Source organism: Sphaerodactylus townsendi, linkage group LG05, assembly GCF_021028975.2.
Source record: "Sphaerodactylus townsendi isolate TG3544 linkage group LG05, MPM_Stown_v2.3, whole genome shotgun sequence".
Classification (NCBI taxonomy): domain Eukaryota; kingdom Metazoa; phylum Chordata; class Lepidosauria; order Squamata; family Sphaerodactylidae; genus Sphaerodactylus; species Sphaerodactylus townsendi.
The window spans coordinates 99,830,695-99,855,445 of NC_059429.1; the positions used below are offsets into that span (position 1 = coordinate 99,830,695).

Sequence of the window (24,751 nt, forward strand, 5' to 3'; positions counted from 1 at the left end):
CCACTACTGTCTTCTGTGCATAGAATTTGCAGCTTTTTTGATAGCAAAAAACTACCTAAAAATCCCACTCTTAAAAGCCAAAAATGATCAGAACATGCAAATAATATTTAGAAATAACAATCCAATGGCTATTCAGCACTGATTACTCACAAAGCTTAATTCAATCACTGTAGGACAGTGGTTCTCAACCTTCCTAATACCGCGACCCTTTAATACAGTTCCTCATGTTGTGGTGACCCCCTACCCTAACATTTATCCATTTTACAGATGGAGAATACTGATGCAGAGAGTCTTAGGCTATCCCTGTGAAAGGGTCGTTTGACCCCCAGGTTGGGAACCACTGCTGTAGGACATTACAATTCTTACTCATTTCATGAAGTAATAGTCACACACATATCCTTTTATATGAGCCCAGCATGGTCACCAACCGGCATAATGGTCACCAATCCTCATAACATAAGTTTATCATGCTGGAAAGCAGGCACAGGAAAATGGCAACTTATATATATATAGGGCAAATTTTGCGAAAGCTGCAGTTACAGAATGCACAGCAGATTTCTTCCTACAACTGATTTTTTTTAAAAAATGCACATACTCTTCCATGCTTGAATGCTGAACCAATTATACAATCAGCAGCACCACAGATGGCATTTATTGAACAATTTCATGAAGACTGTAGGGAGAGGTCTCAATTTCTGCCTATTTTAAAAACCTGCTTTCTATAGTGATTAAACCAGCAGGGCAGAGTAGAATCTTCTCTTTGACATGCTAGGTTTCGTAATTATAGTGACCGAGGGAAAGCTGAAAATTAAGTCTGTCATATCTGTCTTACTTGTACATTCTTAACTATGACTAATGCTTGAAAATGCATGAATTAAACTGTTATTTTTCATTCAATTTTTTAAACCGCTGCCTTTGGCAACGGCTAGATTATTTCCCACGCAGGGGGAAATCACTTTGCAGTCCTCATAAATGCTCTTGAAGTCATATTAAAAGGAAGATACTGAAAGGGCAAATCTATGATGATTTGTACAAAAAGAAATACATCTTTGGGAAGTAAACCACTAACTGATAACTCACTATGTAAAAGTTTGAAAGGAAGTTACTTCAGTTTAAGTATGTTCTAGTTTGTAACAATAACCTGGATGTTGTTAACATTGAATCTAACACTTTCTTATGGAAAGTTAATTGGGTACCCGAGCAAGGTAACGTTAACTCTCTAAAGCTTGTACATGAAAAACTTATTGGCCTCTAAAGTGCTTCTGGACTCAAATCATGCAAAGTTGTAGTTCTTCCCTTTATTTGCTCCTTTTCTTTTATTACAAATGTTTCAGCACTAGGGAGCCCAGATCTAATTTAAAAATAAAATGATTCACAAAATAGCAGGCGTTTGCAGGAGATAAGGAGAATAAAATGGACACTTTTAATGTTTAACTCAGATTTTTATTTATAAAATTTATAAAACCTTAAAAATCTAGGTTAAATTTGACCCGCAAAGTTAAAGTCAACCTTCAAAAATCAACCTTCAACCAAGGATGATCTTGTAGTGTTTTGGGGTCTATACTCACATAAGCTCTGCCAGGGGCCTTGTTTTTGAACTGTTATTAATACTTATGCCTTTACCAACCACCAGAACAGACATTTCCTTTCCATTTCACAGAGAAATACCTTTTTTTACCAGCAACCAGCAACTCCTGCTACATGGGACAGTTTGGGTCCATACCACCAACCTCTACTCAGAATTCCAACTTTTTTCAAAGGCACTTAATGTCAAGCATGTACAGGACTGCAACTAAGTGATCCTGCCTAGTCTTCTTGCATATGCACAGAGCAAGCAAGATATTCATCTCTTCTCTGCAAGCACACATAATTGTACAATTTAAATGGGCTGCATGACCAAAGGTTTTGGATTATGTCCCTAGGCTGCATTTAAAGGTTCCATTAAGATGAAAGCCAGTATTTTTCCACAGTTGCAGCAAATCAATCAGTATACATGTTCATTTAGGAAAGATGTTGATTTCACCATGGGAGCTCAATGGTTTCAACTTGGCCTTATGACTAAAAAATGGATATGAACAATTTTAATTAAAGCCATGTACTCTGGCTTGGGAAGGGCTTTCCTGGCATTTGGCTGTTCACTCTTTTCAAGTGTTCACTTATTGCAGTGGTTCTCAACCTTCCTAATGCCACGACTTATGACTTGGCCTTATGACTAAATGCCATTTAATACAGTTCCTCATGTTGTGGTGACCCCCAACCCTAACATTTATCCATTTTACAGATGGAGAACACTGATGCAGAGAGTCTTAGGAGACCCCGTGAAGGGGTCGTGACCCCCAGGTTGAGAACTACTGTCTTACTGGAATGGGAGCACATGGCCTTCATCAATTAGAAGTGATGTCAAAACATCTCTCCTCAGAAAGATGCATTCATGGAAAGAGAGAGGGAAATACATCATTTATTACCAGTGATGTACAGAGATAAGAGATATCTCTAATACACACACACACAACTGCAATTTCTAAATATTCCAACAAATTGTTCCAACAGACACATTAGAGAGATTTTAAAGTTTTGTTCAGTGAAAGTACATAATTTTGTATGCATGTCAAGAGCAAAGATATTGGAATAATTCAAAAAGTTTTAATAACTGTTGCAAATTTATGGAGCAATAAAACATTCATACATAAAATAAAAACACTCAACCACAGTATTTCCCTTACCTAGTATGTAAGGGTGTGAAAGTTAGACAATGACAAAATCTGGTAGGAAGAAAGTTAGCTCATTTGAAGTGTGGTGGTGGAGGAGAGTTTTACGGATACTGTGGATGGCCAAAAAGTCAAATACGTGAGTTCTAGATCAAATCAAGCTTAAACGCTCCTTAGAATAGGGCTCCCAGTGGGGTGATACCAACACCTTTTCTGGCACTCATCAAGTGTTTTTATAAAGTGGATTGGGCCATGTGGGGCTTCTGCCCAGCAAAGCTTATGAATAATCTTTGGAGAGCTGACTAGTTGTGCAGATTTCTAACGAAACTGCTTTGGCAGCAGTTGCCACTGCAGCACAAGGTTCTTTACTGTGTGACTGAAGCTGTGGCAGCTATTTTGTGGCTGACTTGATCTCTTGTGGCAGCCATTTTGTGACTGTGCTCACCTTACTATGTCTGAATTCCAAAGTTGCCCACAGGCTCAAAAAGGTTGGGGATCCCAGCCCAAGAAGCTAAAATGACTAAACTGAAGCTGCAATACTTTATCACAGTGTAAGAAGACAGAGTAACTGGGAAAGATAATACTGCTAGGAAAAGTTGAAGGCAGCAGAAAAAGAAGAAGACCCAACATGAGATGGACTGACTCCATGAAGGAAGCTACATCCTTCAATTTACAAGACCTGAGCAAAGGCTGTTAACCATAGGGCGTTATGAAGGTCATCAATTCATAGGGTCACCCTAAGTCAGAAGCAACTTGACAGCGCTTAGCATACCCACAATTTGAGGACATTCTTAACAAGTTCCAAGTTGCAGAAGAGCTCGTATAAGAAAGAATTTAAACAACTTTAAGTGGCATATAAAAATTCTTTTCCCCTGAAAAATTAACTTCTTTGTAGATACAACTTTGGTGCTTATAGTCAGCAACCTCCTTCACAGCAACGTCTGTCTAGAGATGTAGTCCCCAACTTTTTTCAGCCTTCAGCCATCCTTGGAATTATGATACAGGATGGTTAGCACAACCACAAAATGGCTGCCACAAGAGGAAGAGCCAACCACAGAATATCAGGAGCTTCAGGGTTTCCATCTCTCTGATAGTAGGTCTTTAGTGTGTCACACAGAAGCTCGGTTAAACCGAATCACTTTTAAAATTAACATACTGTTTAAAACATTTTCCTGTCTACACACAAACAAAGTATACTTATTGTGATAGCTAAGAAACCCACCTCTGGCAGAATCCATTTTCATTTTGTGGATACCTACTGCACTTATGCAAAAGGAAAAAAATATTATTTGTATAAAGCCACTGTCTGTGTTATAGAATGAACATCAAAAATGCAAAAAGCCCCCCTTTCTAAAAACACCTGGTAGGCACCATGGGGTCCATGGGCAGGAAGTTGGGAAGCCCTGAGTTACAGGATCAGAATCCATCTGAAATTATTAATTTGCTTCTTTCGCCACTGTGGACAGATTTCCCACTTAATGCTTTACAAAACTAACAGATGAGCAAGTGTTCTGGTTACCAATTCAAGCTTCTTAGAAGATGAGCTGAAAACTAGCACCTTGACCATGGTTCTGTTGTCAAGACAAGGGATACTTCGCTATTCTATCCATTATGAAGCCTTCAGCCACATAATGCTGCTCTTCATCGATGAGAGAGAAGTGTACTTTCCTGAGGGGAGTTCAGCATGCCATAGATCAGCAGAGGCAAAACTGGTAAATTATTTCAAGAACTCAAACTCTGATTGGTTTAATATTGTGTCTTTTGTCACAAAACATCCTCGTCTTCTCACTGAATACTTGTATAGTTCTGCAGTGAGGAAACAAACTACACATTTAAAGTATTTTTAGCTCCTCCCAAACTGCAAGATTTAAAGGTTTATAAGGGAAAGGAAACACTGAATTTAAAAGATTTTATAAACCACGAGGAGCAAAACTGCAAGTGAATCACAAATGACAGAGGCATTTTGCCTGTCACTGGGCAGACATAAATAAAACCATCTCAAGGTACACACACTCTAGTGCTTACGTGAGTAGCACACTCATTCTTTAAGTTCTACTTTATGGCACATTTTCCACCAATATAAGTTTAACATTTCCTTGATAAACTCTAATTCCACTTATATTATTCACCACCAGTTTCCACACAGAATATAATGCACACATTCCGTCCCCTATTAAAATGTGCTTTGGGTATCCTCACCACCAACCTGGAAGCTTCTGTCCAAAATTCAGACTAGTTAGCTCTTCGGGTATTCACTTATGTATCTTGCTATTAATGCACAAAAATATTAAATTCACACTTCTGTGGTCTTTGTACCACTAAATATCACACCCACCATTCTATGCAAGATCATTTATCCTCAGACTGACTGGCAATTAAAGTCATTCCAGAACAGTGATAATAACTTGATGCCAACACATTGTGTAAAGAGAGAGTTTTTAAAGTTATTTTAAACTATACGTAGTTTAACAGAGTGGGAAGGGGGGGTTCACAAACTTGCAGTAGAGGCTAAAAAGTCTTCATATTAAAGTGCATAACTCAGATTTATGAATTCTTAAGTGGAAGAACCTGGGTGCTTTCATGAGCTAGTTGGATTTTTAACAGAGCTTTCTTCTTTTTTACTACAGCTTACAAATTCACATGTTTATGGTTGTTTGTTACTATTCCAGAAGTTCTATCCTGATTCAGAGAATCCAGATTTTCATTCACCTTTTGAACCTGCCAAGTCCTTTCGTTATCAAACAGTTCTCCTTAGGACTGTTATGAGCTGAATGTAAAAACTACCCTTTAATAATAGGTACATCTTTGAGGGTGTGTGAAAACAGTTTAAATCAGTGAATTCTGTTTTTATTCACTGCTCAAACTTCTCTTCACACCAAACTCTCTGTAAGCCCTATTTCATTCTTAACTTTTTGAAAAGTGGGAAAAAACTCCACTTTCAGTGTTGAAGTTGAAATAGGATTAATTCTATATACCCTTTTAAGCTCTGTAGATTGGTGTGTTGGTGCCAAACCTGGGCTGGCCCTTCCCAATCTGAACCGGGAGGGTTGCATGTTCTCCAGCTCAGGGTCCTGGAGATTAGTAGCTAGAGATGGGGGCTTGACCTATAGCAGACAGATCCTAAAATGCATATACAGTGCTGCTCCGTTAATTATTGCAATGGAAGATTGCCAGTCCTAGTATTAATACCAGGTTTGATCAGTCCAGATGATTCATGGTACCTAGCTGTCAAAGAGGCCAATGTAGCATACCCACTGAAACATATTTCTGCACCCACAGACAACATATAGGCCCAAATACGCATTGCCCAGGTTCAAATCCAAGATTCACTTCAAGGATTTGTTTTCAAAATGCAACATCAAACAGCTCTTTTACATTTATCATATCCCACAGGGTAAGTTTCAGAATCCATATAACCCACTAACCCAGCTTTTCTTCACCCCGTGTAGGAATGCTAAGTAGATCAAATAAGGGTGCCAAAATACTTCAGAAGTTTTCTTAAAATAAATGAAAAATATACACTCCACTGATTTGCCTTCCTCTTTCAAACACAGGTGTCATTTATGGAAAGGGAGTAGTTTTGTCTTTTTTATACTCTTTATTTCACTTCTTAAGAATGGGAACAAAATCTTCTTAAAATACTTCGCCACAATTTACGTTTTAAAACGCAACACAGTTCTTTTTTTACAGATGCACTTCTTGTTTTCTTTTAAAACTAAATTATGACTTTTTTCCATTTCTTTGATAGATTTTCAGAAAGCATAGCCAGAACTTTTTTAAAAGTGTGGCATCATCTTGTCCTGGTATTTATTTCAACTATTTTTGACCATAGTGAGCAGATATGAGTTGCTAATTGCATCTTGAGCTACTCAGCAGCTATATAGATATAGATGCACACACACACAAATAAATACAATGTGCTTTGTTTTCTTAATTTCAAGTTCCACTTACTATTTATGTTTTTGGTCAGGATATCTTCATTTTGCTCCATGTTGATTTTTAATATTGTGCCCCCCCCCCTTTTTTTTTTTGTTAACCTTTGTATTTTGTTTTCTTAATTTACCACTGTAATGAATTTTGGCCATGTGAAATTAAATTTGTTACATTCCTTGCTTTAGAGAAGGAAGTTAACCAGGCCCCTTGAAAATATTGACTGGAAATCACACCAAAATTATCTTCTACCATCCTTTCACATTCAGATACCTGGGAGTGTCTTAATGCTTAGTAATATGTTTTAGCATTTGGAATGTCCAAAATGTTGCACTTTCTGTCTCTTTCTGTTTCACAAACAAACAGACCCACGACACACCTACTTCATGTTGCATTCATGTTGCAAATTATTTTCTTGCCTTTCAAATGTAAGCTGTTCACAAAACTCTGTGGTACACAGCACATGGCATAGTATGATGTATTAATATGAAAAAGGCTTACTGGGTCCAGTATCATTTCTTGACCTCTGTCAGTTTCTTCCAAACACTCTGAACATCTGTTAAGTATGTTGGCCACTACTACAGTTTCTCATTTTGCGCAGCCCAAAAACACCTTTTAATAATTTCCACAAATTTTTCCACAGATTTTTGATTTGGTCAATAGTTCAAGCTTCTATGTAGACTAGTTCTGGAACGCTATACTGTGAAACATATCCTTTTGTGTAAGCTTGTTGGCTGCCAAAATGGAACTAGTCCAGGGGTGGCCAACCTATGGCACTCCAGATGTTCATGGACTACAATTCCTATAGGGGCTGATGGGAATTGTAGTCCATGAACATCTGGAGTGCCATAGGTTGACCACCCCTGAACTAGTCGGTATAAAGGAGAACTTTACGGCATACCATGGTTTTTATACATACAGCTCATTTCACCTTATATGGAAGGCTTTTAGTCCAAGATAGATTCCTTTCCATTCTTTGCCTCTCATACATTTGAGAATTGGCTAGATTGCAAGGTAAGACTGATGGCAATATCTAGTCATTGTTTGTTAAAATATTTACTCAACACCTTTCAACAGAGATAGTCCACAAGGCTGCTAACAGAATAGTAAATATTTATCATCCAATACCAAAGCCAAACATCAAAAGTACAAAGACAAAAGCAGCACTCAGTCAAATGAACTAGAAACAGCATAAATAACCAATAAAAACCAGCCGAGACCACTGCAACCTCTCTTAAAAACAGAATTTTTGACCAGGTCCTGAAATATCAATGAAGCAGCAAGACAAAACTTTTCTGGAGAGGGATTTTATCACTGCTGCTAAGAAAGCCTGCTCATTCATTGCCTCCTACCAAATACCCACAGTGCCAGTATACATAAAAGGCACTCTGAAGACGATCATAATGTGCATGTCAGTTCACATGGGAATAAGCGGTCACTTACAGGTGTTAGAAACACTATGTTAATATGAAAGCTTCCATTTGCTTTCCTCTGATTCCATGATTCTATTTTGATTGCTGTGATTATGTACATTTTCGAATTATGCAAATCTGTTTTAATGAAAATAATTTAAACATTCATATACCAGAACCACAACTCTTAATCAACAACAACATCAATAAAACAATGAACAAAACATACACAGATAAAATAATATTATGTTGTTTATAATATATTGTTGATTAAGAGATGTGGTTCCAGTATATAAATGTTTAAATTCTTTTCATTAAAATAGATGTGTTTAGTTCGCACTAGAGCCAAGACAGGTTCTTTTCCTTTCTTTAAACAAGATACTGTCTCTGGCTCACTATAGATATATATTTGCATTATGTACATTTTCCCCAGATCATATCTGCTATAATTCTATAATTTTTAGCACATTATGCAAGTATAGATAATCAACTCTATATTTCCATTGGATTTCAGCACTACTCTTCTCCGTCTCTGAATTTTTACAGTATACCTACTCTTATTCTTTTCAGTTTTGGTTGTATTCTGGTATAGTTTATCTCAACATATTTACCTTTCAAACATTCAATGAACCTCATATTCCTTGAGAAGACAGCACCCTCAAATATCAGCAGCATTAACTTCCATTAGACAAAAACAAAATTTCAAAAAAGTGAAAAAATGAAAACAAACCCATCATGTTTGGACCCAATGCCAAAATACTGCAAGTTGAGACCATCAGAGGGTGAAGAAGACACATTCAAGCAACCTTTCATTATGCCTGAATGCAACTTTTATTTATTTATTTATTTATTTATTGTTTGGACTTTTATACCGCCCCATCCCCGAAGGGCTCTGGGCGGTGTACAATATAAATACAATATTAATATAGGTAAATAACTAAAACCATTAAAACAGCGATAACAACAGTAAGAACAATAATAGAGGCGTCTGACTAACCCCCCGGAGGAGGAGGACAAGTTCCAAGATGACAGGCCCAGATGTAAAGGGCCAACTGGGGGGGGGGCGGCATTCAGCGGCTGGTCCCTCCAAAGGCCCGGCGGAACAGCTCCGTCTTACAGGCCCTGCGGAACTCACCGAGGTCCCGCAGGGCCCTGACAGCCGGAGGAAGAGTGTTCCACCAGGCCGGGGCCAGAGCTGTAAAAGCCCTGGCCCGTGTGGAGGCCAGCCGCATCATTGAGGGGCCAGGGACCACTAATAAATTGGCCTCCACAGAGCGGAGAGGCCGTGCAGGGACATATGGGGTGATGCGGTCTCGAAGATACGAGGGTCCCAGGCCGCGTAAGGCCTTGAAGGTCAACACCAGCACCTTGAAAATGATTCGGAACTCTACTGGGAGCCAATGCAGCTGGCGTAGCACAGGCTGAATATGATCATAAATGGCGCTGCCTGTGAGCAAACGCGCTGCTGCATGCTGAACCAGTTTTAGTCTCCGAATCAAACGCAAGGGAAGGCCCGCGTAGAGCGAGTTACAATAGTCTAACCTGGAGGTGACCGTTGCATGGATCACAGTGGCTAGGTCCGCCAGGGAGAGGAAAGGAGCCAACCGTCGGGCCTGGAGGAGATGGAAAAAAGCAACCCGGGTTATATGGGCCACCTGGGTCTCCACTGAAAGAGACGAATCCAGGTGGACCCCCAGGTTGCGCACGGAGGGGGTCGGCGCCAATGTGACCCCCTCCCACACCGGCGGCTGGAAAATCCTGTCCTCCCCCCTGCGGCCAACTTGAGCTCGGGGCTGTTACAGTTTCCTGCTTCCAAGTGAATTGCTGAGTTAATAAGAGGGAGGAAAGGAACCAGGTAGGATGCAGAGGAAGAAGCCAAAACTCCAACAAAAACTGAGTATTTGTGGCTGCATTTGTCAGCTGGGTCCCCTATCTCTGAAAGGGGGGGGATATTTTTACCCATTGCCACCACACCCAGAACTAACAAAAGAAGTAAAAGCTCCTTAAGGAAAAGATACAAACACCTGCCCACTTGCTGTGGGTGGTGTCAGCATTAAAAAAAAAAGTTTGAATGTTACCTCGAGGCCCATACATGGGCTGTGTAGAAAAACATTCTGAACCATGTCAGGTGGAATTGGCCAGTTTTAAAAAAATTATATGGTTTTGTACTAGCCTTTTCTCAATATTACGGAGGACAGTTACATGAGCAATTAATTCACAGCTAGTAGTTCAGAAGGATAATAACTTCCTTCATTGCTCTGTTATGGACATCACCTATTCCTAGTAGATCACTGGTATAATAACAACTGGCTCCAAAATTCCTCATAAACATCTCCCTCCCAAACAATTTCTGGCTAAGGCAGAAGTAAATATTGATATTCCTGGAAATTCAGTTTCACATTCTGTGCTGCTCTTTTAATATGGGCACCAAAAAAACTGTTGCTTTAAGTAAAAGAAGTAAGTGTGTAAGCACCGAGTAGTACGTGCATAAGCACTGGTCTGTAAGAATTTGGTCATTACCGACTCATGGGAAGATGTCACATTGTTTACTAGGCAAACTGTTTATGGGGTAGTTTGCCATTGCCTTTCTCAAGTTGTCTACACTTTGCCCTGAGGAAGCTGGATACTCATTTTACCGGCATCGGAAGGATGGAAGACTGAGCAAGCCTTGAGCTTGTTACCAGAAACTGACTTCTGTTGGGATCAAACTAGGGTAGTGAGCAGAGCTTTGACTGCAGTATTGTCTCCTAAAAACTGCTGCTTTAAAGTAACTGATTTGATGACTAGTTATGTCCTTAAAATTAAATTGGCAAACAGTTTTTCCATTTAAAAAAAGCTCATTAACATAATGGCTTCTAATACTGCTGACACTTTGGGCTTGCTCTATCCTAATGTTAAACATTAGGAAGGTAGAATGTTTCAAAAGGTGTAAAAATTTCCCCTCACAGTTCAACAAGAAACATACACTTAACCAGGCACACTGTGCTTCCAACATGAGGCATATATGCTCTGAAGTGCACATCCAGACCTAGGCAAGTTCCTATTCATACTGCAACGGAGATGGATATTTGCAACCTCAATCACTCTTGAGCTACCAGCCACAGAATCTTGCACTATACCTGGTTGGGATCCATTCTTTTTCCATCTTCTATTATTCGTGTTTTTGCATTATTCAGTGTTTGACACAATATACTGTTTCATGCTTAACATATTAAGTATGAGAATTATAGTAACCTCTTATTCAGTAGACTGAGGTCATGTGTAACCACCAAGGGAATTTCACCCAGTGTCAGGCTTCCCAGAAGCAAATATCTCTTGCACTGAGATATCTATACACAACACAGAACATAAACAGACATAGCTGAAATTCCAGCTTTAAGGAAGATGCAATAGCTTTCCAAATGGGAAAATGGGTAAAGAATGCTCCAAATGTGAACCCAAATATCAGTTATTGGGCACAATAGTTGACAATCCATGCATATAAACAGTATACCTCAGAATTGACCATATTACAATTCAAGGTCCAATTACAACAAACTATTCTCCTTTGAAGTACAAAATCACTACAGCCTGTTATTTGCATGATAGTCCTGCAAACGTTCTGGCTTAGATATATTCAAGCTTCAGACATGCTTTGAAAAAAGCCTGGAACTATTTCAACTCATTTCCCTCTTGCTTTAGAATTCAGAGCATTATTTTGTCGCTAATCTTTAAACAGGTTTATTCGCTTGGCCACCATTTCAAATTCCACCATCCCTGGACAAGGATACTCATAATCCAGACTTTCCATGAACGTCAATGACATCCTTTTACTCCACTACAATAGAATGAAATTTCTAAAGCCTGCAATATTGTCAACCATAGCATAAGACCACCTGCAATACTGTCAGCCATAGCATCAGACTACCAACAATTATCATAAAGATATTTTTGCTCTGCAGTTATGATCACCAAATACTTGAGACTAAAATGCCTTTGTGCTACGAAAATAGGTTAAGCATACATGTCAATGCAGTTCCAGTGTCACCTATTACATTGAAGGAAAAATGTGTCATCTGCACAACTCCACTATCATATTCAAAGAGAGCAATTCCATATTCCACTACCATATTCAAAGAGAGCATTTATTCTGCTGTAGCCATCCTGCAGTTTAGGTGATGCTGGAGTACACAGCACTGTTTATTCGTGATTCATAATCAAAACTAGCACAACTGGTTGCAGTCATTCCTTGTGGTAAGAATAGCAGACTAGACTGTCCTTTTAATTCATTATTATAATCTTAAGTACAGATTACAAGGCAAATCACAACAAAGGAAGACTCAGGTGGGTGATTTTTGTGTAACTGCTGATGCTGATAAGACTACTGGTGCAATTCATCAGTTCAAGCCCCTCTACCTACCTTGATCCAATTTATATGCAACAGCCTTCTTCGTGTGGGATGTTGAGGCTATAGCCATATAGCGTCCACACTAATGGAGAAAATCCAACGAAAAGTCCTTTACATGGATAGATGAAATCTGCACTGAAATCGAGCCACATACTTGAACAGGCATTTTCCTGCATGAAATTTTGCAGGGGCACCATTTTCTCATTTCACTCACCAGAGACTCTCAAAACAGTGTAGTGTTTTAAAATAACTGCATTCCCACTTTGTTGCAAGTTGATCATTGAAAAAATTAGTGCTGGCCGGTAAACTGACACTTTCTACCCTGTTTCCCCGAAAATAAGGCATCCCCTGCAAATAAGACGTAGTAGAGGTTTTACTGAAGTGCTAAATATAAGGCATCCCCCAAAAGTACGACGTAGCAAAGTTTTTGTTTGGAAGCATGCCCGTCGACCAGAGCATGCAGCTGTGGAGCAGAAAAGACATCCCCTGAAAATAAGACATAGTGGATCTTTGGGAGCAAAAATTAATATAAGACACTGTCGTATTTTCGGGGAAACACAGTAAGTAACCACAATTTCATTTTCCTCAAAGATAAAATGTCAGGTAGGAAATCACCAAAAGTCAGGCTGAATGTTACATTATTGTGTATGCCAGAATTTTACATGCAGTTCTAAAAGTGTGCAGTATTTTTGAATTCACATATAGGTCAATGCAGTGAAAAAAATGTTTGCCAACCCATATGAAGCAGCTCTGAAGCCCATGTCACCTGTTCGATATCCCTACAAGGCTATTCCCAGTGCTAATGCTAACCATGCAGTTTGTGAATGCAAATATCCCACAGAAACCAATAAGCCATTATACCGTGTCAGTATTCATGAAATCTTCAGTTTCCATTTGTGAAGAGAAGACTTAATTCACATATCCTCTTCCCTTAGTTGTGAAGAAAATAACTGTGAAGTCCAGAAATCTTGCCAGCCTCCTCCAGCAGAAAAAAAGCCAAGAACCAGTTTGTATGATTGTTTATTTTCCACAATTTCTCCTGCACGTTTACCATTCCTTAGCAACATTTTCTTCCCAGTAACATCTACACTGGAAAACTAATTTTGTAGTAAAGAAAACACTTCTAGTACTCCACAGGTGTCTTAATTGTACCAAAAGAAAATCTGGTATCTTCACTCACCTGTAAATGAACATTTGACTGTTGAAAATCAGCAGCTAACATTTTAATTACTGTTCTTCTAAACAGTTGAAAATGCCATCACTTAGATCCAAAGAAGCACAGAGAGCCTCCAGCCTTGTTTGGGAGACTGACATCCAGTGGAAACCCCTACTTGCCTTCAGGAAGGCTTGAGGGGGAAATCACTGAAAATCCTACCAATGTAAGCAAAGCACCCTAATTTCTCTAAATCCAAACCATAAACAGTCGCCTGACTTGTTGTCAACTCTCTGTCCCCACAATTTCCTTGTAAGTGTTGCTTATTAATACCTCACTAAACACTATATTAAAGAAATGCATAATTTATGTTAAAGCTATTAGTCTAGTTCTTTCAGTAAGTCTCTCAGAAACATCAATATTTCAACATCATGGCAATCAGATCACTTCTGTGCGTCTTCACTTCAATCTAGTAATGTATATAGAAGCTATTGATAATAAACACTTTGTGCTTTCCATGTCTATTTTCAAGGGTAACATTCTTCTGGCTCTTTTATGTTATTACAGTAGCTGTATGAGGATATAATTCTGTAGGTGTGTACAGTCAACCAATATAGATTTCCAGCAAGGTTTAAGGAAAAAGTGAATTTTCCAAGGGAATCCAATGCTATTGCATTTAAGTTAAGCAGCATGACTCCCAACAGTTCAGAGTAGCCAATGTAGTTTTCTGGCAGGAAGATATAGAATTTTTAAAAAAATTAGGTGCCAATCCTGCACAAAACTAGGATTAGAAAATTACCAAATTCAAGACACTGAAATTTTAGCAAAGACAAATTTAAGTCTAGGGTTTTCTAATACTATATTAATGTGATGACACTAAGCATAAGATTTCTTTGATTAAAATAATTTTCATTATATATATTTCCTACTGCTTTGGAAAGAAAATCAAATGATTTGTTGCATGACATGTCATTGGAATGAAAAAGGAAGAATTATTTTTCTTTACTTTTTATCCAATATGCTTTTTTCACAGAATGTATTAATTTGCTCTAACTTCCAGGATTAAGATATTCTAGAAAGCAAAAAGAGGGCTCCAACACAGTGGTTAAGAAATATTTAACAAAACAAACTCAGAGTTGTGCAAGAAAACCCAGTATTTCTCATTTCAGATTTATTTCAAAATTTTCTTTTCCTAAATATGAGAATTTTTTATAACTTGCGTTTAAGTCAATTGGCTCTGGTCACTGAATAATAACAGCAACCAGAAATCACCTTTTAGTAGTGTTCTCAGGATAGTTAAAATCTGCTCCAGATCCTGAGTTAAGTCATAACCCTGAAGGTGGTTTCAGCAGATTTGAAATGCCTTAATAATGCTAGGGGAGAGAGAAAATTCTGGTCATTGTTGTTGGAGTTTGATTTTAAGATTCTAATTTCCTAATTAAAGAACAGTCTTTCTACCTAATTATTTTTTTGTGTGAGGGAATAATTTATCCTACATGTACAATCAAAATCCTTGTTGCAAACTATAAATCTAAACAATTGGAAGATGCAAACTGCAACTCAGCATTCAGCTAACATACATCTAAAAGTTTCACCTACCTTATAAGAGCAGTTAACATTTAAAGGGGTACCAATAATTACTTCTGGTGAAAGGACAAACAATGATAAGTAAGGCTGCTTTGATAAAGGGAATTGCCTGCATTCGTTTAAGTTTTCTCGGTATGTTATATTGCCCTCATTTTATATGCTAAAGTGAAATTTTAATATGTCTAGGGTAATGTATACTTTGGAGTTTCAGTCAACTAAATAGCGAAATATCTATATCTTTGCTATAAACAGGAATCATGACAGAATGAATACAACCCCCAAAACAGGCTTACCCAGTGTAATCCATAGTCAGGCTCCAAGGAATGTTTCATCAGTAACATATACATTTTGCTCTGGGAAGTTTTAGTGAATTCTATAGTTTACCTATGACTACTGAGTAAACTTCTGGTTAACTACTACTGAATATAAACACATGCACATGACAAGTTTGCACCTGAAATCTAGGAGGGTCATATTATTTGTCCATAAGAGGTAAAGAAGCTATAAAATTCCACGTGTCACAACCTACTCATCAGTTTTTAACAAGAAATAGGTTTAAAATTTTTCACACTTAAGAAACCTAGTGTTGGTTAAAGACTTATACTGTGAGTGAAATGTCAAAATAGAATGCATATCTAGCAGTGACTTTCTGCTGGCAAGAACCACCATCAGCAGAACTATGTGAGTAGATACAACCCATTAAGCTTGCTCTGCCCTATGGAGGAATTACAGATCAGAACACAATCTAATTTTATTACCAGACTATTCATCTCTAGACTCAGTACTGAAAAAGTCAACTAACTTTGGCTGTTGAGGGTTTTCTGGTCTGGCAGTTTTTATTCCTAATGTTTTATCCATATCTATGCAGGCAAAAACTATCAGGCCATGGCCACTCAGCCCGGGAAACTCACAACAGTCAGTTGATTCCTGCTCTGAAAGCCTTCCACAATAAAATCAAATGAGACCTCTAATGTCACTAATCACTTTCAATACCCAAAGAAAATTCTTAATTGAATAATGTTACTCTTAGAATAACATCTTTAAATCATATCTTTTTTTTTCTTTCTAGATTTTCTTATGAGCTGAAGTGAACCTTGTGCCATTCAATTCAAATTGGAAACAATAAGAGTTTATATTGGTGCCAAGTTCAATACAGTTAATGTACTATACTATTGTGTTTGCAAGTAGGGAATTTTTGCACAAACACATACACTCAGTGTGGCAGAGCACTGAATCCTGACCCTGGAGGTACAGACTCAGATCTCCACTCAGCCATTAGTTCATTTTTGGACAGTCACTGCCACTCAGCCTAACCTACCTCACATGGCTATCATGAAGGTAAAGGAGTCGGGCGTATGCACTCCCCCTCAGTTTCTTGGATACAAATGAAATAAATGAAATGACAGATGAGTGTGTATGCAGAATGTGTTAACTGGACTCAGGTATTCCAGTAATCATCTAAAAGTTATGTGATTACAGGGATATGCTTGTGTGAACAATGCCAAATCAATGCAGACAGAAATCTTATTTTATCACACCACTGATTAGAAAGGGACTATAGTGTCCTGTGCAGCTCTTCTTCTCTCCCAACTCCATCCACTATCATAACTGGTCAAAATAAGGAGCATTTGCCCCATTTATATAGGTCTCAGTAGCCAATTTTCTGTTCAGAGTATCTGCTAAAACATTTTCCCTCTAAAACAGGGGTCCCCAATATGGTGTTATGGGTGCCATGGCGCTTTCTGATACCTTTTCCTGGCATCGACCAAGTGTTTTTAAGATGTGGTTGGGGCCAGTCAGGGCTTTGGCCTATGAAAGCTTGTGACGGGCTGTGCAGGTTTTTTTTTTTTAATGTTGCTTTGGCAGAAGCTGCCAACACAGCACAAGGATCTGAATTGTGTTAATGCAGTTAAGCCGTTAAGCCTGCAGCAGCCATTTTGTGGCTCATTTTATTTCTGCACCCATCATGCCAAGTCAGATTTCCAAATGTGCCTGTGAGTTCATAAAAGTTGGAGATTCCTGTTCTAAGATGTTTGATTATCATTTCAGAACTAGGCAGTTTGTTTTCATTTTTCTTTTAGGATTAATACCTTCACTTCAATAGCTCTATGCCAGTATCCAACAGCCAGATTTCCTTCTAAGTCAGGGACATAATATGCTTCTCCCAGAAGAGGCTTTTATCAACCTGTTGCCATATACTCTACTCATCCTAAAACTCTTCTTTAAAAATTTTTTAAAGATTCAATAATAAATGATAGCCAACTTTTCTGCATTCTAAAGTGCAATGAGCTTCAGGTGATCACATACAATTCTGAGTGAAGCATTGAATACATAACAATGAATGCTACTTATCACCCAGAGAAGTGCTTTGCTAGATCGCAGCAATTTTAATGGCAGCTTTATTATCCAATGCAGAATTCTTTGAAAAGCAAAAATTCCTGTGTTTTAGCAGGTTTAGTAATTAAAAGTGTTTAGTGAAATTATTTAACAATGGACACCAACTTGAAAGCCAATCTTTCATGACAATGGAAGTCAGTAAGAAGTCTTTAGAATTCCCTATAAAGACAAAGGGTTGCCGAGGTAACCCACAAAAAATTAACACGCTGTAACAAACTCAGTACAATCACCCAAAAGCCACTAACAATTTCAACTTTTCTTCTCTTGTTGACTTTTATGCCTGAACCCTTCCCATAAAGTTTCAGCTCTCTTACTTCCAATTCCCCCTCAAAACTTAATTTTCATATGAAGACTTAACACAGTTCAATCTACATCTCCAAATGAAACAAAATCTCAATATTTGTGACTACCTCTGTAACATACCCATCCCTTTACTTGGCTCCCAAATGTTGAAATTTAGACTGTGACTATCTCAGGGTAGTTTTGATATTTAGTAAAGTACCACATCCATTGAGCCAATAATCGTGGCAAACAGCAACAGCAGGATTTTTAATTGTGTATTGCCTTGGGTGTTTTTAAGTCCCGTTGTGGCTCGTACAATTTGTTAGACATCAATACTGGCAACTGTAACACAGTATGGATTCATTTCCAATTATTAAAGGAATGTCAATTATTTTACATGCTCAAGTTATGCATAGATCATTCATTTGTCATTTTGCAACAATTCTGTTTAAACACAGAAAAATAATAATGAAACCATTTAGATGACTAATCCCTCATTGTTACTTGTTACTGTAAACATTTTTCCAGGAGCAAGGTTTTCAAAACACCATGCTTAAAAGGAGCAAATGCATTCTGGAGCAATTCAAGATAGTAATTTCTGTGGACTATATCAGCAAACAATTTTTCAAGGTCTAACTGTTAAGTCACCATTTTAAAATACTTTTGTTGTGAATCTTTAGAACACTGATTCGCAGAAAGCTAAGGCTGCTACTCCAAAAATGCTTTCCTGAGAGCCAACCCCATCAAATAAAATGGGACTTACTTCTGGGTAAACCTGTTTAGGACTGCTCCTTAGAAATATTATTCTCCTCCCATATTTAGGCCAAAGGAACAGGATAGATATACTGTTTCTGGTTAACCTCCACCATTTCCTATCATTCCATTCTTTGTGTTGCTTATGTGTAAGAAAATGTATATGATCGTACGATAGAAGTTTCCTAACCCCCTAATCAAAAATAAAAATTTTAAAAAAGCAAAACTGGTTAAATTAGCCATTCAAATTAGTGCCAACTTGCAGGGGGGAGGGGAAGAGTTTCATCTTTTCAAGACGTTGACACCCGATAGCTTCCAAGTTTATTTAGGCTGCACACTTGAATGGAAGATGTTGACTTTTTTACATTTGCTAGAAAACACAAGTAAAGTTGTGTAGATACATAAAATATTTTAATATTTCATGGGCTTCCTACAATTTTACTCCCCACTCAAGAACACACATATTCTGTCTATATGCATATAGTAGCCTCTACCGTTAAATGCATGCATTTAAAAAAAAGAACCCACTAAAATTTTGTTACTTTTAAAAAGGATTAAACATTAATTATAAAAACCTGATGAGATTTTCACCAAAATCCAGACCAATCTAGAACATGTATGCAAAGATATCTTCCAGTATCTGCAGTACCAAGAGCATTTGCAGAAGAATGCAACCAATCCCACCTCAAATACTAAAAGAAACAAGCCATTAAATGAAGAACAGAGCCTAGAAACCAGCAGTTTAATTGCATTTTTAACAAGAAAAGCGACACTGAAATTCAAGGATGAAATAGTTACTAAATGCCATCCTCCACATGCTGGTTTCATAATCCAATCAATTTTTTAAATAAAAACCATGACTTTAAATTTCTGTACTTTTATTCTTGCAGGAAAGGAACAGCACGCAAACAATTGACAATTAGAGTTCACAACTGGAAAAAATAAAGGAAAAAGCTTCATTTCCTACTCATTCCCCCAAAACAGTTTTATTGGCCTTTCAACAAACAAAAAAGAAGAACCTGCTGTTGAGACACACCAGACAATTAAAATAGATAGCATAAATCTTCAGAAAGACAGTTTTATTAACAGAAGGCTTAATAATTTTAACAATGAAATACAATTATGTCACTTTCCAGGAGTACACCATCTCGATATCTGTCAAAACAATTTCCAATCCATGAATCTGGTAATGCAGCCACCTCTTCATTTTAACACCTTCACTCAGTCCTTCAAAATTACTGTACTGCAAAATACTCTGAGGATGTAGTATTCAGCACGTTTTTACATCTGTCTTACATACTGGATGAACAGAACTTTTAACCGCTTGTACTTCTATATTATGCTAGGCTGTGCACTTCAAATGTTCCATCATACAAAACTCAAGTAGTCACGCTCTTTATTCAACTGGGAAACAGAACAGCTTATAAATCGCTTCAAATACAATGATTTGCAGAAGATTTTTCAGACAACTAGTATAATCTTTGCATTTATGATTTGCTAACAATGGACAGTCAAAAATTCTACTTTGATTTTCTGTATCACTGCGCCTCTCTTCCCTAAGAAAAAGCTCTACTGAGGAAAGTGACAATTCTATACAGAACTGGAATTAAACAATGGTGTTTACTGGAACAACTGTAAGAAACTCAAGGTATATGGGGAATTTTCAAATTTTTAATTTTATAAATGATCCACAGCAGTAATTCACAAGATTTTATGGAATCATAGTAACACAAATGATTGATAACATTAACAATCTGCATGAACCCAACCTAGTCTCTTAGACTTCATTATTAAACCAAGAGGTTCCATATGAGCGTGGTTCAAAAAGTTACACAACATACACAATGTACAAAAACCAAGTGATGAGCATCCTATCCAAATGTAACATACAGTCCTAAAAAATCCATCCATTTAAACAATATGTTCAAGCTGAGGCTCTGTATGGCAGTTCTATGTATTCCATTTTAACCATACAAGTAAAGATGCAGAACAATGAACAAAGGTACCTGCACTCATGGCAAAAAAATCTTATTCTATACAGTCAGTTGCAATAAGAACTAAAAGTTATTCCTTAAAAAGCTGGAATTTTACACGGTTCAATTCATATACAGGAAAACTGCCTGGACGTTTCTTAATGAACATAATTTCGCTGCCCACAATACCAAAAATCTCTGAAAAATAAAGTTCATAAACAATCTGTGTAACTGACTTTATTCAGTTGCAAAGTAAGGTAGGACTATAAACAAAACTTTGACCTGTGTACACAAAGCAGATTCATCCAACTTTTAACCAACTCCAGAAATAGCTACTTTTCTATTTTGTAATGGCTTGCAATAGCACCCACCTATGACATCACTAACTTCATCAGGATAGTTTTCCTAATCCAAAATTTCAAAAAACCAATCTAGACTCCTTGATAAGCATTACATGGCCAAATCAGCATTAGAAAACTTTCAGTTGATGAGAATCCTCCTCTATATGTCTGTACTGGTAGAACTACTGCAAATTTATCCTTGCAGCAGTTCTTCTGTAAACAGTTAAACCAGTGTTCCAAGTCTTATCAAAACAAATTTGAAGTTCAAACAATTTAGAGGTTCTAATCTAGTGTAGAACTACTATAAAACAATCTGAATGCATTCATCACAGCACTAATGCCTATTCTACAAACATGTTAATAACCAGCTACCCTAGAACAAGTTTGACTTTTCTCGATCCTATTGGCCTGTCATTTAGATCAACAACAGCTGCCATAGCTTCATCCCGAGACTCAAATGCTACCATTGCTTCACCTGTGGGCATTCCTTTTTCATTATATTTTAAGCATACTGAGCCTGGAATTACTTGGTAACCATAGAAGAAATCTAAAATTTCATCAACTGATACAGTAAAGGGCATATTCTGAACTTTAATGACAGTTGGACCTGGCTTTCCAGAACCAGCTCCAAACCCTGGTGGACCAGCAATATGCAAATTCCCAGGTCCAGGTCCAAACGCTGGAGGTCCACTTAAATGTCCAAGCCCACCACCAAGACCAGGAGGTCCACTTCCAAAACTAGGAGGACCAGTTAAATTACCAGGTCCATTTCCAAAATTCTGAGGGCCTCCTCCAAAACCTGATGGCCCACTTAAACTACTAGGACCACCTCCAAAGCCCGGGACATCTATTCCTGGACCAGGCAGCACAGGCAAACCACTACTTCCAATAGATGGCATTCCTGGTCTGGAATCACCAAAACCACCACCTCCTATTCCTGGAGGTGGAAGAGGGGGACCAAATGCATTAGAGCCACCAAAGTTACTGGGAAAATGAAAAGGAGGACCACTACTTGTATCTTTTGATGCACTGCTTATGAAAGAATGATCATCCCCAACAACATTCTGCATGCCAGGCAAGGTTGTACTTCCTTGCATTTTCAACATTTTTTTCCCTTGCGACGGAGGATTTCTTTCAATTTCTCTCATTTCTTCAAGAGATATCACCCTAAGCACCACTTCTCTCCCATTCATTTTCTTGCGATGTAGGCGCTCTGATTTACGAGCATCTTCTTCACTCTTCAGCTGGACCAGTGCTTGTCCTAAACCATGCCCGTTAGTATCAACAAGAATCTGTACAGAGTTCTCTTCCACTGCTAGTCCCTCTAAAAACTGGATGATATCCATTTTGGTGATGTTATAAGGGACATTGGATATATGTACACATAGTTTGGAAGGGCCAGCCTGTCCTTCTGTACTCATCATAATCTCTCGCTGATCATAGTTGAAGTTCTGAAGTCTTTTCCGGATCATCTCTATCTTTTCTAACATAGCTTTTTTAGTGATGGGATGAACTTGAATAAAACGATTCCCCATGTACTGCTTATGATGACATAATGCTGATTTATAGTCAGTTTCATTTCTGAACTCAACAAAACCTTCACCAAGTGCTTTCCCACTGGGTCCATAAGCTATGTAAATACTGTCTTCCACAATATCTAGCTTTTTAAAGAAATCTATGACATGTTTGTTCTCGGATTCAAAGGGAAGACCTTTTAAATGAACACAGAACCCCTGATCATGTGGAGACCTAGATCTTGACCTTTTCTGACCATTAGGAGATTTGGACATAGGTAGAGTCTGAGGAGAAGGGTGGTTTTGCCCAGAAGGAGCAATGGTTTGCTTGAATGTTATATGGCCTCCAGCAGACACCCACTGTCTCTCTGTCGCAGGACTAACTTCAACATAGCGCTGAATCATCAGCATCCTGTTCCGCTTCAAGGCTTCAAATGTATCTTGAGGAGAGCAAAATTTAACTAATCCATTTCCATTATTGCGTCCAACATGATCTTTTAGTATATGCACTGCGTCCACACGGAGTCCATGGAAAAAGTCTTTGACATCAGATTCTGTTGCTGAAAAAGGCATCCCATGGACGCTAACATACAAATCATCTGGATTGATAGGAAGTGATTTCACATTGCTTTGGGAACTGATTTGAACAGGATTTATGGGACTCATAAACATTGGGTTCAAATTACTGCTCAAATTCATGGCTGTTCCTGACCCATTCATTCCAGCAGGCAAAGGTGCTACAGGTGGAGGATTCAGAGGTGGCATTCCTGATAAAGGAGGCATAGATGTCATAGGTGGCACAGGAGGTACAGGAGGTATTGGGGGAACTGGAGGAACAGGAGGCAGTGTAGGCACTGGAGGTGGGACAGGTATGGGAGGAATCGATGGCATGGGGGGCAATGATGGCAAGGCTGGAATAGGAGGTATTGGTGGAGGTGGTACTGTGTTCATTGGGGATGCTGTACTAGGTATTGTGGTGCTAAATGTGGGACTTCCAAATGAAGCACCAAGATTGGGAGGAGCAGTTCCCATACTGGCAGTGGAGAACGTTGGTATGTTTTTGTTGCTTTCATGGACCGACGTAGCTGCAGTTACTATACTAGGAGAAGGACTGTTAAAATTAGGTACAGTAGTTGGAAGAGTCACCCTACTACTTATTCCAGAACTAGGTGGTGGCCCAGACCTGCTAGCATTTGCTGGTGTCATATCTAAATTTGCAGTTTCGAAACGTCTGCGACTGAGTTCTATCATATTTTGCATTTCAGTTTTACTGCTCAGCAACAGTGTTACTTTGGACCCTTTAATAGAACCACCTGTGCGCATCATACCAAGCCTTGCATCTTCATCAGTGGCAAAAACGATGAAAGCCTCACCCAGTTCACCCCCTACAATATGCACGCCCCCATCAGGAATGGTCAATCCAGAGAAGAAGTGGCGAATGTCCATAGTCCCCGCCACAATTGGGAGACCTTGTAAGCGGATGACCACAGCCATGCTGCGCTGAAACACACACACCTGCAGATGAGAAAAGGTAACGGCTAGGTCAGACTATTTATGACACCATATTATAATCTAGATACTTAAGTCTTTAAATGCTCAAGGATCTTGATCAGATCTACAATATAAGTCCTTATTCCTATGGCATTTTCTACAGAGTATTTTAGAAGCAAGATTGTACCAAAGCCTTCCCCTCAATTTCAGTGTTAAAGGCTGCTAGTTTGAACCTAGTCAAAAAGTGGTACAAAAACTAAAAATGGCCAAAAAAAGCAGTGGGAGAAAACAGAGCTTCAGACCTGCTCAGCATAATCCAATTCACAGGTTGCACAAGCAAAAATTTTGTATCCATTTCAAATTCTGGTGCACCAGAGATATTTAGAAGCCAACATCAAAAATTTAGGGTCCAGTTTCCACATAGAACTTATATCAAAATTTCCATCAGAATCACATTTCTAGTCACTCAAACATCTAAGCAACTTGAACCTTTTAAACCAAGTTTCAAACACAAGTCTGTCCCCCATTTTTTTAAACAAAGAATTATCTTCCTCAGTTTTACAGTTCATTTCCAATCATTCATATACAGTAATCAAAATAGGCAGTTTGGCATTTGGATGGAAAATTCTAGAATTCCTAGATAATGCAAAAAATCTCACAATGTAGAAATGTGCAGAAGCTCCACCAGGAGCCAGCAACTAAGGTCTTCTCTAGCACCCTAAAGGCAGCCTTATCTATATATATTTTAAATTTGGTAGTAGTGAGTTTTAGTCAATTTTGCAAATATTCAACCGTTCCGAGAGTATTCATCCACTGGGAAAAA

General features: G+C 38.3%; 1 protein-coding gene across 7 annotated transcripts in view; it reads right to left on the reverse strand.

The window, feature by feature from the left end:
• LOC125433021 (RNA-binding protein 12-like) overlaps positions 1 to 24,751 on the reverse strand; it is a 76,731-nt gene that overhangs the window by 43,951 nt on the left and 8,029 nt on the right. Inside the window, exon 3 of one of the 7 annotated variants that reach the window (XM_048497275.1) lies at positions 21,304 to 23,952. The exons of 5 other annotated variants lie outside the window; for them this stretch is intronic. In XM_048497275.1, coding sequence (XP_048353232.1) covers positions 21,304 to 23,931 — 2,628 coding nt within the window. In that variant the 5' untranslated portion in view covers positions 23,932 to 23,952. Of the gene's footprint in view, positions 1 to 21,303; positions 23,953 to 24,751 lie in introns of those variants that run through there. One more of the 7 variants, XM_048497273.1, reaches the window with a different exon arrangement.